The 18,289-nt window shown below is 36.7% G+C and overlaps 2 protein-coding genes across 4 annotated transcripts; one reads left to right on the top strand and one right to left on the bottom strand.

Annotated features, from left to right (window-relative positions):
- The first annotated feature begins 8,033 nt into the window (after positions 1–8,033).
- LOC126626825 (uncharacterized) lies at positions 8,034–11,901 on the top strand. Of its 3 annotated transcripts, none has more exons than XM_050296229.1 (4): positions 8,034–8,176; positions 9,015–11,213; positions 11,337–11,408; positions 11,524–11,901. In XM_050296229.1, the coding sequence occupies exons 2-3, from the start codon at positions 9,782–9,784 to the stop codon at positions 11,381–11,383; spliced, it is 1,479 nt and encodes a 492-aa protein (XP_050152186.1). In that variant the 5' UTR covers positions 8,034–8,176; positions 9,015–9,781; the 3' UTR covers positions 11,384–11,408; positions 11,524–11,901. The 3 variants fall into 3 exon arrangements, with proteins under 3 accessions (XP_050152186.1, XP_050152184.1, XP_050152185.1); XM_050296227.1 differs by having other exon boundaries at positions 9,015–11,233; XM_050296228.1 differs by lacking the exon at positions 8,034–8,176 and adding an exon at positions 8,303–8,422 and having other exon boundaries at positions 9,015–11,233.
- A 1,632-nt stretch (positions 11,902–13,533) lies between these two features.
- LOC126627201 (uncharacterized) lies at positions 13,534–16,667 on the bottom strand. The gene is made up of 2 exons (XM_050296646.1): positions 16,181–16,667; positions 13,534–13,813 (listed from the first exon to the last, which is right to left on the bottom strand). The coding sequence occupies exon 1, from the start codon at positions 16,579–16,581 to the stop codon at positions 16,186–16,188; it is 396 nt and encodes a 131-aa protein (XP_050152603.1). The 5' UTR covers positions 16,582–16,667; the 3' UTR covers positions 13,534–13,813; positions 16,181–16,185.
- Between the last annotated feature and the right edge of the window lie 1,622 nt (positions 16,668–18,289).

Below are 18,289 nucleotides of genomic sequence, written 5' to 3'. Positions count from 1 at the left end.
ACCGGAGGGGTCTTAGAACAACGTAAATTTGACCGTGAATCTGCAGAAAGTAAAGAACACAAGATGTATCGTGGTTCACCTTAATGTTTGGGCTACGTCCACATTGATGTTGATATTGTTTCATTCTGAATGGTGAGTATACAAGAAGGCTAGAGGCAGTGTGCTCTCTAGCCTATTTTCTCTCTTCTTATGGCCTAAGCCTTACCCTCAATCTTGGCATCTCCTAATGAAGATAGTGATGAGTCTTTTTCTAGAATAAGGGCTCCTCACTTATTACATATTTACCCCTTCATTTATTACATAATTACATTTGAATCCCTCGAGTATTTATACGAGATCTAAATACAGAGGCCCTAAGTATGGTACAAACAGTAGTCCCCCAAGTCTTCAGTCAAGAGAGTCTTTTGGTTGGAGACTTGAAATTCAGTCCATGTGTGAGCCGAAGTAACTAGATGTCGTCTAGAACTGAATACTCGATATGAGGCAGTGCTCAATGTGAAATGATGCTCAACTAGAAGTAGCACATGTTGCAAGGCTGTCCGGCTTGTGGTTTATGTTGCCTTGGTTGGCTCGGCTTATGGCGTTGAAGGTGAGGGGGTCCCTTTTATAGAATAAGGGCTTGCTCATCAATACATAAATGATGGGCTAGAGTTGATGCTCGCGGCGAGGCGGTTGCTCAGTAGGTGGCGATGCTCTTTAATGATGGTGAGGGAGTCCCTTTTATAGAATAAGGGCTCGCTCCTCAATACATAAATGATAGGCTAGAGTTGAGGCTCGTGACAAATCGGTTTGCTCAGCAGGCGGCGATACTATCTAATGATGGTGAGGGAGTCACTTTTATAAAATAAGGGCTCGCTCCTCAATACATAAATGATGGGCTAGAATTAATGCTCGCGGCGAGGCGGTTGCTTAGCAGGCGGTAATGCTCTCTAATGATGGTGAGGGAGTCCCTTTTATAGAATAAGGGCTCGCTCCTTAATACATAAATGATGGACTAAGAGTCTCTCTCTAATGAAGGTGAGGGAGTCCCTTTTATAAAATAAGGGCTCGCTCCTCAATAGATGAATAATGGATGCTCTATGTATGGTACACTATAAATAATGGGCTAAATCCCCCAAGTACTTTTCATGAGGCCTAGTTACGGAAGCCCAATATATGGTACATAGTGTAGTCCCCCAAGTCTTCAGTCAATAAAGTCTGTTGGCTGGAGACTTCAAATTGAATCTATGTATGGGCCAAAATGGCGGTTGTTCGGATTCGGTATTTGTATACTCTGCACTGAAGCTTTGTAGGTGAAGCTTTGCAAGTGAAGCTTTGAAGCTAGAGCTTTTGTAAATGAAGCTTTTGAAGCTGTAGCTTTGTAAATGAAGCTTTCGAAGCTGATTGACATGAGTGATGCTCATGGATGTTGACATGAGTGATGCTCATGAATGTTGACATGAGTGATGTTCATGAATGCTTATGTATGATTGTCATGAGTGATGCTCATGAATGTTTTGGAGTACTGGATGTACTTTTGATCACCTGGTTGGTGATAATAGCGGCAGGCTGCCGAATAATTTTGGAGTACTGTGTGTACTTTTGATCACTTGATTGGTGATAATAGCGGTAAGGTGCCGAATAATTTTAGAGTACTGGGCATACTTTTGATCACCTGGTTGGTGATAATAGTGGTAGGGTGCCGAATAAATTTGGAGTACCCCTCCGTACTTTTGACAACATGGTTGGTGATAATAGCGGTAGGGTGCCGAATAAATTTGAAGCCATAAGGTCTAGCTCTTTTAGGCATATGGGTATTCGCCCTCTCCATAACATTTCAGCCCATTATCTTGGGCTTGCCATTTTTTTTTAACGATTACCCTCTGATGGGGTTATACAGATGTTTTCGAAAGATAAGAAAAATAAATCACATTATTCAAAAATAAATCCGACCCTCAGCTCAATAGGTCACGCCCATAATTCCATTTTCTGCATGCCATCACCACCGCAATTATGTCTGCTTCTTTTTATCTTCTTTTGCTTTCTGCTTTTGCTTTTCCTACTCCATTTCTTTCTCTTTTCTCTTTTGGCAGATGGCAGACAATGCCAAAGCGTAATAATAATGGAATTGTTGTAAGACAGCTTATCTTCTGCCTGGTTTTCCACTGCTTCCTTCAATGTAAGAATAATATCTAACAGTACCAGTAAAGCTTATGTGAATGTCCGGTAAAGCTAAGCCTTTTGTTGGGAAAAGCTATTCCCTTTGTTGAAGTGGGTTGTTGAAGAGAACCCATCACTGCAGCCCTACCACAAGCCTGCATCTTGGCAGCATCAATGTTCTTAGCCACTTTGGAATTCGCTTCATCAGTTTCAATCACTGCATCAACCTCCATCGTCTTCTTCACGCCTATGCCGCCGGCCTTCCCGTCGTACTCCAGGTAATACATAACGTACGACGCCTCCTCATCTCCCGGATCCAAGAAGCGAGAGGTTGAGCAAGGTGGGCGGATCAATGGCCACAACTAATGTCGTGGCCTCCATCAACGGCGGAGCAATGGGAAGAGGTACGCCAAAGATTTACCACCTACCGCCGACCCTTATGTTGAACTGAAGCTCAGAAACGGATCATTTCCTCGAAAAGAGTTCGACATGCTACCATCCATAGTGATGCTGCCAGCACCCCCCATTTTATCTTGCCGATGGGGATTGAGATTTGAATTTAGTGACTGCCAATATAATTGCCGATAAGAAAGAGCGTGTTGTTGAAGTTGTTGCTATTGTTGCAGAAGTTGAAGCATTTTTTACGTAGTCAGCATATCTGTATCTCTACTTTCATCATTGGCAACAGACGGTGATGTCATCTTTTGATGAGCAAGCATAAGTTACTGGTGTTGTGGTGTCAACATCTGAAGCTGATGAAAGGGCTAGGGAGCTTGTACGAAAGGTTTCGGTTGCTGAAGTAGTCCCCCAGTGAAGCTGCTCCAAACCCTTAATGAAACAAAGAAATGACCCAATCAAATACCCCAAAACTCCCATAAACGCCAATAACTGAAATCTGTATACCACTTTGTTTAAGTATTCCTCGACGGCTTCTACTTGATTTGGTGAATTTGCTGAATTTTGACCGACTCCGGCATCGGAAACGATATCGAAATCGATGGGCGGGGAGGATGAGTGTTGTGGGGCAGAAGAAACGACAAGCCTGGAGCTGGCGGCCATGAATACGATGGGTCGGAGAGCATGAAGACAGTACCCAGATGCCCTATTCCAATTTGGGCTCAGTTTTGAGGCTTTGTTGAAGGATGATGGCAACTGCAGATGAGGTGTCGCTGCTCAGATGTGTTTTGGAAGCAGAGGCCGAGGTGGTGTTATGAAGGACTATTTGACTGGTTTGCCGAGTTCGAGTTCTGACACTCGGGCGAGTCGGTTTCGGTTGAGGAACTGAAAAACGGTTCGAAATTTGGAAGGCTTCTGGTGGCTTTCTATTTGTTGGGGTTCTCTGGAAAAGTCACTGAATTTGGAGCCGCGTGGATTATTTTGGTTCGCACAATTTGTCAGCAAGTTGGGCTAGAAATCAAATGCAAGAAGGAGATGGGTTTTGCAGGGGTTTGGTTCTTGGGTTTTTGCAGATTCACGGTGGACAGTAGTGAGGTCTCACGGTGGTGAGATGAAAAAATGAAAAAGAACCAACATAGCTTTTCGTGTCAATTCCCACAGACAGCGCCAAATGTTGATGCACAAAACCGGAGGGGTCTTGGAACAACGTAAATCTGACCGTGAATCTGCAGAAAGTAAAGAACACAAGTTGTATCATGGTTCACCCCAATGTTTGGGCTACGTCCACACTGATGTTGATATTGTTTCACTCTGAATGGTGAGTATACAAGAAGGCTAGAGGCAGTGTGCTCTCTAGCCAATTTTCTCTCTTCCTATGGCTTAAGCCTTGCTCTCAATCTTGGCCTCTCCTAATGAGGAGAGTGAGGAGTCCTTTTATAAAATAAGGGCTCCTCACTTATTACATATTTGCCCATTCATTTATTACATAATTACATTTGAGTCCCCCGAGTATTTATATGAGATTTAAATACGGAGACCCTAAGTATGGTACAAACAAAAACAAAAACGAATATTATGATATAGCGAATTATTTCAATCAAAAAAGATGAAACGAATTATTTTCTGTTCTTCAAGAATACTATATCCACTTTTCTTCATAAAAAATGATATTATGCAACATACATGATGTAAATGATTGAATTTTTTTTTATCACTTCATATATAATTAATATTATGCAACATACTTAACATGGCTTAATTAAATTAACTGTTATGACCGATGCTTAATGTCATTCAAGAGAAAAAAATGTGTCACCAATATGATCTCAGTTATCATGTCATGATGACAACATGAGCATGTGTGTGAGAGAGAGGGAGTGAGGAAGAGTATGGTCCATATATATCCATCCAAAATTCTAATGTCTAATGTGTATGTATATTGCATGTGTGTTGGGAGGGGGACTGTGGATAGAAAACCAAGTAGGAGATGGAAGAATCAATAATATATAGTATTTTATAGTTCAAACGTTATAGCCGGTAATGTTTATTTCTCTAGTGTCATTTAAAGATCATCTTTAAAAAAATAAAGAATTATTAGATTTGAAGGCTACTTAATCATTCGTATGAATCTACAAAGATTGACAGTTCATCATTTCTTACTATAACCATCCATCTTATGACACATATGAATGTTTAAACCATCTCCGAATTAAATAAACTTTTCAGATAATTTTTAAATATCGACAATGAGGATGAACCATTCTAATTGCACTTATTGTACCGTAAAATGATATAAATGTTAACGAAAAAGTAGGACTTGCCTCTCATTGTCTTCCTTTCCAATATTATCCTAAAACTGTAGTGTGAAATATAAAGGATTATATTTGATCTAATTCGCAAGCATCTCTTGTCTTCTTCTTCTTTTTCTTGGTGCTTTCGTTCTGACGCCTGAAAGTGACAGGGCCAAACCCTAGGAAGAAAAAATAAGGTATCTAGCGAACGATGGCCCCAAAACAAAAATAAATGCGTGCTCTCTTTTTCTCTCTGCCACTGCGCATGTCTCTGTAAATAATACAAACCCTGCAATCTCTCAGCCTACAACAGAAAGTAAACTGCATTTCGCCCTGTGAACTCTCACCGTCGACTCTCTCTCTCTCTCTCTCTCTCGTGTAATATGCTCCTTCTGCATTAGTTTATAGTTAAGCACTTAGGTGCAGAATAATAGAATTAATCAAGAAAACAATTCAAAAAATCCAAAACCCAAATTACCGTACGTACTGATGAAAATATGTTCCCTTAATTCGTGTAAGATTTTAAGCAGCAGAGTCATGGTAACATTAACTCCTAAATATGCGTCATTTAATTGATAAACCTTCATTTGGTGTCCAATTTACGCTTCTCCTACGTACGTGACAATTGGTAAAGTCCATCAAGGATTAACTAGGATAGAAATTATGTACAAAATCGATTTACATTGAATGCAATATATTTTGCTATAGTTTCTCATCGGCTATGAGGGCGGACTTGCCTACTTGGTTAACCGTTAGCTCAAGTGGTGAGAGAGAGTGGAAAAATAAGGATTAAGGTAGTTCATGCATAATAATCCATATTTGTGGGAGGGCGGAAGCGAAATATATATACTAAACTCTTATGACAAAAAGTTTAGCATTATATTTGGAATATAACTTTTAAGGGTAATTTTCCTTACTGAATAAGTCTTGTAGTTCAAGTGATCAAAAAGTAGGAAAATGATCTAATCTACCACTTAAGCAAGTCCTATTCATTTATATTCAATGCAATAATGCTAATTCATTCGCTTTAAACAGTAATAGGTGGATGCATTTTCTTAAAAAGTATTTATACATCCAGCACTGATGTCTTTTGTTAAATTTCAATGTATCCTATATCACTTGTATAATAAAATATAAAAACTTGATCATTAAAAATAGATTAGAGGCACAAGTTCGTGAGGGTCTGCATCGTTGCCATGATTTTATATTCTCCCTTCTGTCATCTCAGACCAAAAGAGAACTGGATCTCTCAGTGAAGTCAAAAGTAGAGCCTCCTAAGATCTTTTGCAGTAAGTGACAACAATATAAACAGTGATCATTGTACACTAAATATTCTTCTTGTTGCTTGATTCATACTTCATATAGACTTTGTACGGAGCTTTCTTTTTCTCTTACTCGTGCCGAATGCTTTTCCAACGGACTTACCATCACTGTCTGCCCAACATGAAAACATCCCTGTGAAAGTGAAGTAACAAACAATGTCAGTTAGAAAATATAGCATGCATGCAAATATATTGTTAATTCTAAGGGTGTTGGAAGGGTTTGGTGAAATGGGTTTGTAATTTGGATGCAGTTCAGATTATTATTCATAGGAACAAAGCCCAATTTTAATACAAGATACACACATGAAACTAGAAAGGGTAGTGCTATCTACAACACTCTTTTTTACTTCTCATACACCCCTTTCAATTTTCGGCCGTCGTATTGAATGAATTGAAGAATGGCAACGAATTAACAAGGGTGTGTGAGAGGTTAAAATGGGTGTGTGAATAACATTTTCCAACAAGAAAATACCATGATAGTAAAACAATAGGAAATAATAAATTAATCCTACCGCGAAATAATAGTTAACTGTATAACGAGCATGATGATGCGTGGTGATTTTACGCAAGAGATTTGTAACTCAATAATGAATTAAGAGGATTACCAACCTTATGCACTTGAAATCCGAGTTTGATAAATTCTCCACAAAAAAATTACAATATTTAATTAGCCCACTAAATGTGGGTTAATGAAATCTAGGCATGCACCAAAACTTGCAACAGCTCGAAACTTGGCTCTGTGCATCCCAAAAGTAAAAGATTGTGCGAGCAGCTGAGAGGATTATGTAAGTACATCACTTTCAACTTGCTAATTAAAATTGTTGATTACGCCTAGTAACACTTTATGCGGCTGCAAGGAACCTTGATAGGGGATTTTTTGCATGGATGTTAGTTGGTTATTATGGTGCTAATTAGAACTTATAAACTAGGATTAACTACTAAGTAGCTAGGTAGGGTGGCCCGTGGAGATTTAATCAAGCTAATTACCAAAAAGTCGCTCAACTTTGGTAGTCACGTAGAACTACTAAATTTAATTAAGGAGAAATTAGGTTTCCATTCCTATTGTTTCTACTCCATTAATTAAGACTTTATTCCTTTGCAATTTTTAATCAAAGTCCTTAAGTTTTAATAACATCATTAATTATTTCAATTATAAAATATTTACATGTCAAGATAATTAATTTTTTTTCTTTTCAATTAAATTGTATTTCTAAATATATTCATTTAGTATTGAAACGTTACATTTGGTATACTTATAGTTATGGCTAAACTTTGTATCATATATTTCTATTTTTAGTTTGTACCCATTTTTAATTTGCAGCCATTTTTTTTTCAAATTGTACCAATTTTCTTTTCAATTTTAATTTGTACCTATATATTAATTTCTTTTTGTGCCCATATTTTTTAAATTTTTATTTGTACTCATAATTTTTTTAACCTTTTATTTGTACCCATAATTTATTTATAATGTATCCATTTTTATTAAAAATGTACCACTTTCTTACATACAAAATGTACCCATTTTTTTTGTTTTGTAAGTACCATTCAGTACAATCTTCTTTTTTTTTTTTAAATCTAAAATGTACCCATTGTTTTTTTTATAGGGGTATTCGCTAATATACCCCCTGAACTTGTAAGAAATAGTCAATTTCCCCCCTGAACTTTAATTTTAGCCAATGACCCCCATAAACTTGTGTAAATCACCAATTTACCCCCTGCCGTTATATTTTAGAATTTACCATCCAATTCACCATCCAATTCGATCACGTGCTTTGCACATGCTAATGGTGTGAGGACAAAATGGTAATCATACACCACAACCAAACCTAATCGTTGTTGGGTATATGGAGAAGCAGGGGAAGGCGAGCCACAAAGAATTGGGCATTCTAGGGTTACAGTCTGAGAAAAGATATGGAGAATAGACAGTGAAATTAACAAATTGCTACCAAATATTGAAGGTATTTTGAGTTTTGAAGTTGAGAACGATGAGTATCGTGGTCAGGGATGGTGGGCATCCTCCAAGATACAGTAAGTCTTCACTTTTTCTTTTTCAGTTTGTTTAATATGTGAAAGGTTTGCTTTGTGTGCTATTTTTCCAGTCGTGTGTGTATATGGGGTCCCTTGATTGTTTTATTCAGTTCTGCGTCCCACACCCTCCCACCCTAATCCCAGCCCAGCCATACCCACACGCCATTCAACCTTTTAAATTTTTCAAGAAGGGGATGGGAGAGAGCATGGCCCTGATGTGGATCTAACTTGTGCTGTTGAGTCGAGGTATCCTCGTATTTAGCAAGAAACACCATTTGCCGAGTCTCTGAATTTACCTTCTCTAAGCTACATAATCTCGAATTTGTTTACTGTATTATGGTCTTTTGATTTGCTATACAGTATTTTATTTTTTTGTTTGTTTGTTAATGAACTCTTTTGATTCATGCTTGCTTCCATAGATTGTGCCCGAAATAAATAGGCTTGTTTGTATAACAGGCAAAGCCAATAATTAGTAAATTATTTTCTTTTGCTGGAAGCTTGCATATAGATTGTGGCCCAAAATATTTAGCAAACTGTTTGCTACTTGTTTGGATAACAAACCAAGCAAATTATTCCCTCTTGCTTCAAGCTTCAGAGATGAGGGATCTAACAAACAAGCAACGTTGCAGGTCTTTGCTGGTATAATCTTTTTGGTGTAGCATTGTTGGCACTTCCTGTATACTATCAACTTTGCACATATAATATGTTTAGTTGTTGCTTTTATTGACTTTCTTTAAATAATTAGCAAGTTAGGTTAGTAAATGTTGTATATTGGTGGATATTTGGTTAGCAAGTGTTGTTTAGTGATCCTGATTATATTGTGATGTATTTGTTGTAGGTAATCATGACCTATTCACACTTGAAATACACCATGGTGGTCACTTTAAAGCTGGTCAGTATGTGGGTGGTATTGTACAGTGGGTTGACAATTATACTAAAGATTATATGTCTATGCTTGATCTGTATGAGGCTGCTACAGTGCTTGGGTATAATAAAGAGACTGCAGGTTTTTACTATTGGCACCAAATAAAGGGTTTTTTACGAATTGAATGCGATGCAGATGTGTTTCAATGGGTTTCACTCATATCTCCTCAAGTTAGGCTGCATTTATTATACCTGATTGACTTAAGGAAAATCATAAACAATCTTGGGAGTGATCCGTGTGCAGCTTCCTTTGTTGATGTGGATGTTCAGTTTGAGGGGTTTAATGCGAATGATGAATGTGAGGGTTAGAAGAAGACTCAAAACACCTAAGCTACCTCAATATAGGAGAGAGACAGATAAAATTAATCCCACTCTTCATCTAGGGTTGGAATTTCCAAACATGAAACAATGCAGCGAGGCAATAAGGGCTTATGGTGTGTCTGTTTGTCGACCACTAGATTGGGCAGTGAATGATTCCAACAGATTGCTGATCAAGTGTGCAGGAAAAGTTGCAGTACCTTGTCAATGGAAATTGTATGCCTCTTTTGTGGGGAAGGGACCGACAGTTAGAATTAAAACTTATAATCCTAAACACATTTGTGTAAGGGGGAGCATTCTAAATTTGCCACCTCCTCATGGTTAGCTGATCGGTTTGATGAGGAGCTTAGATCAAAACCCGATATGAGTGTGACTGGTTTCATGGAACTTGTGAGAAAGCATTATGGTATTGACATAACAAAAAACCAAGTTTACAAAGCAAAGAGAATTGCAAAAAAAGTGACGGAAGGTAGTATAGATGAGCAATATGCCAAGCTTTGGGATTACCTGGAAGAGTTGAAAGTGAGAAATCCTGGGAGTACTATCAAAGTAAAAACAGATTTCCAAGGTGAAAACCCCATTTTTAAAAGGTTGTACATATGCTTTGCTGCATTGAAGAAAGGCTTTCAAGAAGGGTGTAGGTCTATAGTGGGTTTTGATGGGTGTCATATTAAAGGACCCCATCTTGGTCAGATCCTTAGTGTTGTTGGTGTTGATGCCAATAACGGCATGTTTCCAATAGCATTTGCTGTTGTGGAGGTAGAAAATAGGGAGACTTGGACTTGGTTTTTGGAGATCTTTTTCAAGGATGTGGGAATTGAGAATGGAAATGTTTGGACCTTCATCACTGACAAACAAAAAGGGCTAGGTGATGCTATACGGAGTCTGATGCCTACTGCAGAACACAGACATTGTGTTAGACATTTGCATAATAATTTTAGAAGTGCAGGTCACACCGGACTTGCCTTAAAACAGAGATTGTGGGCAGCAGCAAGGGCAACTACTGTACCTACTTATGAAGCTGAAATTAAGGCGATGAATAATCAATCTGATAAGGCAGTGAAATGGCTAGCTGATAAGCCACCTTGCCATTGGAGCATATCTCATTTCAGAACATCGGTAAAGTGTGATTTGTTATTGAATAACATGTGTGAGTCATTTAATTCTGCAATTTTAGATGCAAGAGATAAACCGATTATTATGATGTTACAAAGGATTCAAAAATATTTGATGTTGAGAATGGCTAGGCTAAGAGAAGCTAAGTGGACCCAACAGGTTGGACCTAGAATTTTGAAGATTGTTGAAAAAAATCAAATGGATGGTTTCAATTGTTTTGCCAATTATTCGGGGAATGATCAATATCAAGTGCATACTTTGGTTGGTAGTATGTTTGTAGTAGATTTGGAAAGGCACACTTGTTCTTGTAGGAAGTGGCAACTATATGGCATTCCTTGTCCTCATGTTATATCCGCAATTGCTAGGAATGAGGCTAGTCCAAAAGTGTTTGTTCACTCACTTTACAAAAGGCTAGCTTATGATAGGTGTTATGAAGGGTATATTGCTCCTATGCCTAGAAAAGAACAGTGGAAGAGAACTGGCCTTAGGCCTATTAAACCCCATTTTTACCACAAGAAACCTGGAAGACCTAAAGGCAAAAGAACAAAAGCACCAGATGAGATAAAGAAAGGGCCAACAATGCTAAGGAAATATGATGTTGTAATGCATTGCCAAACCTGTGGAGAGGAAGGACACAACAAAAGAAGTTGTCCACAAAGGCTACTACAATCACAACAAGGTTTTGTGCCCACAAAAGACGTAATTTGATCAACAAGGATTGTATTTATTTTGAGTTTTGTTATATCACTTATCTAGTCGCTAGGTGAACATAAATAACTGAGTATAAATGGTTTTGATGTAGGAAACTGGTGCACATCATCACTCGGGGGCCGCTCCATCTCAAACTAGGCCACAAGGAACTTCTAAACTACATGTAATAACAAGAATTTGTCTTTTTTTATTAAAAAACAAAAGTATTTGTTATACATTAATTTTTGTTGTTTTGGGTTTGCTAACATTTTTGTTGCTTTCGTGTTGAGTTCAAATAGGTGTACCGAGGCGGTCGTGTGAATCAAGTCACAAGAAAGGCTAATGAAATGGCATCACAACCCCAACGTGTTGCCAAAAAACCAAGACCATGGAGAGTATAACTATAATGTGTTGGAAGGCATTTCGTCCTGTTAATGAAAACTTTTGGTGTTGAGATTAAGTTGGTCTTTTAATAGGATTATGCAGCAGATTTTTTGTGGATGATGCTAAGTCTGTTGCATATTTTTTATGGATGCTAGGTGCAAGGCTGTTAAGTCTGTTGCATATTTTTTGTGGATGCTAGGTGCAAGGCTGTTAAGGCTGTTAAGTCTGTTGCATATTTTTTGTGGATGCTGTTAGCTTTATTAAAGCACTCGAAGTAAGAATCGTTAATTTCATTTTGGTAAACTGGGCACTGAGCCAATATTTTTCAGTTGCTAATTAGACTTCTATAGCTAATTTAGACAAAATTGTACGGAGTGAACTAGTGGAAGAGAAGAAGAATAAAGATAGAATGTCTACATTAGGGATAAAATTACTTTTTTACCCTTAAAAATTTGGCATGTGCCAAGCATGTGACCGAGTTGGATGGAAAATTCTCAAATCTAACATCAGGGGGTAAATTGGCTAATTACAAAAGTTCATGGGGGTAATTGGCAAAAATTAAAGTTCAAGGGAGAAATTGGCATCTCCTTACAAGTTCAGGGGGGGAACGACAAATACCTCTTTTTTATATATAAAATGTACCTCTTGTTTTTTTATATAAAATGTACCATTTAATTTATATAAAGCGTGCCCCTTTTTGTATAAAATGTACCAATTTTTTGTATGTGAAATGTATACACATCTTTATATAAATGCACCAATTTTTTTAATGTAAAATATACCAAAATTTTATTATATAAATGTACTCATATTATAAAAAATAAAAAAATAAAAATTCTAGAATGCACCCATAAGCTTTTTTTTTTTTTTTTGTTGAAACCCATAAGCAAATTTCAATAATTAAATTGGTGATGTAAATGAAACCAAAAAACCGGTTGGAGTCTTTATTGACATTATTACATATCTTTTATTATTATGCTATTTATGTGGAGAGGGATTTTAGTCTAAAACCTAAATACATAAAGTTTGAGTCTATAACAATAATTAGGGACTAGGGACCGCAACTAAACTATCCTTTTAATCAATGATGGTGAACTTTAATTAACATCCGCATTAAGCTTTAGCCTTTAGCTAGTAATCAAGGAGACCTGAAAATGGTTGAAATTAAACAATCACAACAGTAACCATTTGTTGTGCGATTATTCTATTATGCTCCGGTGCATAGCTGCACCGAGCCATGGAATGCTAGATGCCCCGGGTGGTGGAATTACTGGATGTGCGGCCAAAAGTTCAATGAGCAAGAGTTGATCAGCCAAACATCCCGGTGTATAAGAAAACCCTGGTCTTCCAAAATCCGGGAGGGCCTGGAGCTACTATGGAATAATCACAAACAACAATGCATATTAAGATTTCCACCAGGCCAGGGAGCTCACTTTATAGATTTGGAACAACAATGGCGCATAAAATGTTCATCCCCCTTATCCACTCGGGGACATTCTTCTAGACTCCGGCTCACTGTCGTCAAAACTTGCTTAACTACCGTTTACGCCAAATTGCCGGAAACTCAATTGCCTTCCATGTCAATTGCAGTTTCCTCTCTCAAACGTCAGCAGCATACAAAACAAGCTAGAAACAACTAAAGATTAAAGGAAAGAGGGATGAGAAGCAAGGTCCCCATAGAACATTCAGAGTTCGGGCAAACCTCGCAATTTAGGTTTAAGGCATTTAACTCTAATAACCTTATTCATCAGCGTAGAGTATGCTACACTGACAATTATAAACAGGGAGGGTCATGATCATCCTTTCTAGGCTATAACAAATTAACAATATAGATAAGAGAAGCTTGCTAATATTCGTTCTAAATCCTCACCCTAAGTCTTCATATGGTTGCAATCAGGGAAAGAAAATCACAATGACAGACAAGATATCGCAAAATTATCACAGGTAGAAATCTTAGAAGTTAAAGAAACGAGCGAAAATGTAATCCATCACCCAACTGCAGTTGCATTTGGATTTTATACAGATGCATTCGTGGCCAAACAAAATCGGAAAAAATGGTTGTATCAAGTACCCTTATTCATGTCAAGCACAGCATTTCATTACGTGAGGAGACTAGACAAACATCCATGCTAACATGAACAGCATCTCTTCAGTTCGAGGAGAGGAACAAAATAACACAGATATTTTTTCCAGAATCCCGTAAGCCTGCAAGAAGTCAAAACAAGCTAAGAGTCATTGATACAATATAAACACGAAAACAATAAGCAAGCATCGCCAAACATAAGTACATAACCTGAGAAACCAAAGGATATAAAATATGCAAACACAATGACAAAATATGCAAACACAATGACAGGAACCAAGGAGAGGAACAGGGAAAAGCAAAACTAAAAATTAGGAAAGAGCATGAGGATAGCCTCTATCTCTATGTATCTTCAACGGCCCAATCAGTTATGGAAACAAATTAGCACATCCAGGATGCAGCCAGATAGCTAAAAGGAAATTGAGAACCATCGGTAGAAGAGATGGTATCGGTCAACTTATGGACGTCCATGAAACAAAAGCAATTCCTACAGTGGATTTCGATATCAAATCATTCAACGGAAGATACCAGCTGTGGAAAGCAGGTATTCCAGTAATAGCATGTTTGGATTCAGATAATTTTTAAAATTACTCTCATATGGGTGGTTCACTATAGATAGAAATGAAGAGATGAGAGTACAGAATACTTGATTTCTCTGCACATTTCAAGAGGAAATAAACTTTGTGGTTTAATTTTAGAATGTCTTCAATTAAAGACTTTCTCTTTGTCTCTTTCACGCCCGTCCAAACAAGAATAAAATAAGCAAAAATATCCTTTTTCTTCTCTAGTCCTCCCGATGGATGTTTCCATGAGTTCTTCCCGAAGGAACTAAAAAAATCCCCATGGATCTTTGTTGAAAAACCACACACTAGACCTTGTTCTTTAATGTAACCAACGGCAATAGACTAAACTAGCAAATATAGAAAACTTAGAAACACACAAGACTTATACTGGTTCGACAGAACTTTTGCCTACGTCCAGTTGTGATTTCTCTGGGTAGAGAAATCACCGCTCCTTTGATTAATAATAGAGAATTACAGAACTTTTGCAAAACCCTAGAACTAATCTCTCTCTCTCTTGTCTCGGCTGTCACGGTTTTTCCTCTCTTAAATTTAAGCCTTGCCACACCCTATTTATAGGCATAGAGTGCAGTTTACATGTCCTTTACAGATTATAATTCCTATTCCAGAAATTAGACTTCCTTTCCAATTCCAAATAGACTTCTAGGATTTCTAATCTAAATTGAATAAGGAAACTAAGATTCTTTCGTAGCCCTTTTAGGAGAAGAATCGGTGCACCCTTTTTTTTCCCTAAAACAATCCTAAACAGAAAAGGACACTAATTGACGAGCCAAAACCTAACAACCTTTCCATTAGATCAAAACATAATTCCAAGTGTGATCACCCACCAGAGTCAAATATCAAGAGTATGCCTGTCAAACTCCAGCCAAAGCATGGATTGTGGCAAACTTTGTCTGATGCATCTCCGACAAACAAATTGAAGTTTCAATGAGATTGAAGTTATTGGAACACAGTATCTTGTCTAATATCCATATAAAGGTTCAGGATGTGCATACACAACAAATTGATGTTAGACTAGCTACGAGAAGTTCAAGGAAGCTAAAGGTGAGATCCCATGGATGCTTTTTATCTACATACAAGGTTATCAGCACTAAGGCCTCCAGCCTGCCTTGCAAGCCATGCAGACAACATGATGCTAAAACCATGGGCAAATGACTCACAGCAATGGACGAAAGGTTTTGTACTATGTAATGAATATATGTTATTTCAATTAACTTTCCCAAAATAGAAGATAAATATAACAGTACACCATTTCAAAGCCAAGCAAAAGATCCATGTTTTGAATCCTCGAATCAGGTACTGAGTAAGCCTCAAGGTTTAAGGTGTAAACTACAGTGTTTATGGTGCATTTACTATATCAAACTTGTATCAACTAAGACTCATTGGATCGAAGATTTTCAGTCTCCCACGGCTATAAAAGCCACAACAATGGAGCACCCGGAAAGGTCCAGTGAAGCAAAATACAACCTAATTCAGTATTAGAGAAACTGAAATTGCACTAATCCAAAGTTACAGCAAAACTGCCACTGAAAGCAGCAATTCCTAACCAATTGAGCCTCGGAAGACAAACTTCCTGAGCAACTCACAATGAAAACAAGCTCAGCAAACTCAAAACCAACAAAACAACCTTCAATGCGAAAAACCCGAAACATAAAAAACCTTTCTCATTGCTGTCAAGCTATTAACAAAACTAAAGGGATAATCTTCCTGCACAATTCTATTCCAAAACTCAATAAAGACTCCTACTTTTGCATATATATCACTCCATCAGTACATTTTCACAAAAAGATTCAAGCACAAATAACAAAATTCCACAATTTGCACAATGCCCGAAAAAAGAACCCTAAATTAAATTAATTAAACCCTTAAATGATCAAATTAATGAAAAATTGGAGGAGGAAAACGAACCCAATTCATTTCTGGTAGCCTCCACCCTGAGCATTGTAATCCTCTTCAACGAAATCGGTCAAGTAAACCGGCGGAAATTCCGAGACGTCGAAGGTCGTCTTCTCCTTCATCAGCTTCTCCACATCGGCCTTCTTCAATACGGTGCGCTTGATCGGGGGCCGGTTGCGCCGCTGGTCGCGGGCGAAATACTTGATATCGTAAACGGTTTCCGGGTTGGAGGTGGGCACGCACGCCTGGACCTTGGTGGTGGCAGGGCACTCGAGCCGGTACTCGAGCGCGCCGGGTACGGCCAATTTGTACTCCGGATCCGCGCACGGACCGGTTATCTCCCACGGTTTCTTGAGGTAGCGCTTTAGGGTTTGGGAGAGGGATGACGCGGCGGTTGCAACCGGTTTCGCCATTGGAGGAATTTGAGATGCAGCTCAGGTGAGATACCGAGACGAAGATTTGGACTTTTTTTCGTTGGAAAATGAATTTACTCGAAGTGCACGTGTTTTCTTTAGAGATAAATTCGTAATATCAGAATTTTCATGTCCATATTTAGTTTTTTTTTCTTTTTTTACACTACAGCTAAATCATACAATAGGCAGTCTAATTTGGTATTGAATTTACCATCTATAAGATTTGAATTTACCTCTCACTTTTAAACGAAAGTGGAATACCACTAGACAGTTGTATTGAGTGGCATCCATATTTAGTTATTAATTTTGAGGATATTTTAATTTCACTAACATTATGTTTAGATAAAGAAAATAAACTTGAAATTTGGATAAAAGTAAGAATTTATAAATTGAAATGCACAAATTCTTTAGTTTGGATTAAAAAATATAGAAATTTTAGAATTTTCGCTTATAAAAATAAACTTGGAATTTAAGACCTTTAATTTTTAACTTTAAATTTCGTATAAATAAGTGTCATTTTTTCAATTTATGTGGGTGACGAGTGAGAGTTTAAAAATAACAAATTTCATATTTAAATTACATTGTTCTTTTAGGTCATCTCCAACATAAGGGTCCATATGGCCAAAAATAGCCCGAAAACCGTGTATAACCGAGACCTAGGCCAAAAGGCTCGTGGGCCCCATAAAATCTGAAAGGGCCGAAGGGGTGGTTGGAATTTTTTTTAAAACTGTCGGTTATAACCGACATAAATAAAAGGAATAGTGTCGATTATAACCGACACAAATAGCATATAAAATTTTGAATATAACGGCTAGCTGATGTCAGTTAGCCGTTATTTTTTATTTTTTTATTTTTTTACAGTTTTTTAATTATTTTTTTATGTACAAATTTTGTTCCTATAACTTCTATTTTTTCTATAACTTCCTATAACTTCTATTTTACTAAATTTGTTTTATATTTTTTTTTAAATTCTATTTTTTTTGCTATAACTTCTATTTTACAAAATTTGTTTCATATTTTTTTATAACTTCTAATTTACAAAATTTGTTTCATATTTTTCTTAAATTCTATTTTTTTCCTATAACTTCTATTTTACAAAATTGGTTTCATATTTTTTTTTATAAATTCCATTTTTTTGCTATAACTTCTAATTTACAAAATTTGTTTCATATTTTTTTTAAATTCTATTTTTTTCCTATAACTTCTATTTTACAAAATTTGTTTCATATTTTTTTATAAATTCCATTTTTTTGCTATAACTTCTAATTTACAAAATTTGTTTCATATTTTTCTTAAATTCTATTTTTTTCCTATAACTTCTATTTTACAAAATTTGTTTCCTATTTTTTTTTAAATTTCATTTTTCCTATAACTTCTATTTCACAAAATTTGTTTCATATTTTTTTAAATTCTATTTTTTTCCTATAACTTCTATATTACAAAATTTGTTTCATATTTTTATAAATTCCATTTTTTCCTATAACTTCCTAAGCCATTATACAACATTAAATTAAATTAAGTAACATGAAACAACATTAAATAACATTAACTAACATAAAAATTATATAACATACAAAAACAAACATTTAACAACATGAAACTTAAACAACATTTTTAAAAACATTTAACAACATAAAACTTAAATGTCTACTCCATGCTTCTTTTGACTTAAATATGTGCAACAAGATCCTGTTGTAGGTAGGCGTGG

This window comes from Malus sylvestris, chromosome 6, assembly GCF_916048215.2.
Source record: "Malus sylvestris chromosome 6, drMalSylv7.2, whole genome shotgun sequence".
Taxonomy (NCBI): domain Eukaryota; kingdom Viridiplantae; phylum Streptophyta; class Magnoliopsida; order Rosales; family Rosaceae; genus Malus; species Malus sylvestris.
Note: the sequence above shows the minus strand (reverse complement) of the source record. Positions and strands in the feature narration are given on the sequence as shown.

Coding starts and splice junctions, on each gene's coding strand:
- LOC126627201 (XM_050296646.1), bottom strand. CDS start 16,581: ATGGCGAAACCGGTTGCAACCGCCGCGTCATCCCTCTCCCAAACCCTA.
- LOC126626825 (XM_050296227.1), top strand. CDS start 9,782: ATGAGTGTGACTGGTTTCATGGAACTTGTGAGAAAGCATTATGGTATT. Junction 11,234..11,336: donor GTTTTGTGCCCACAAAAGAC/GTAATTTGATCA, acceptor GTTTTGATGTAG/GAAACTGGTGCACATCATCA. Junction 11,409..11,523: donor AAGGAACTTCTAAACTACAT/GTAATAACAAGA, acceptor GAGTTCAAATAG/GTGTACCGAGGCGGTCGTGT.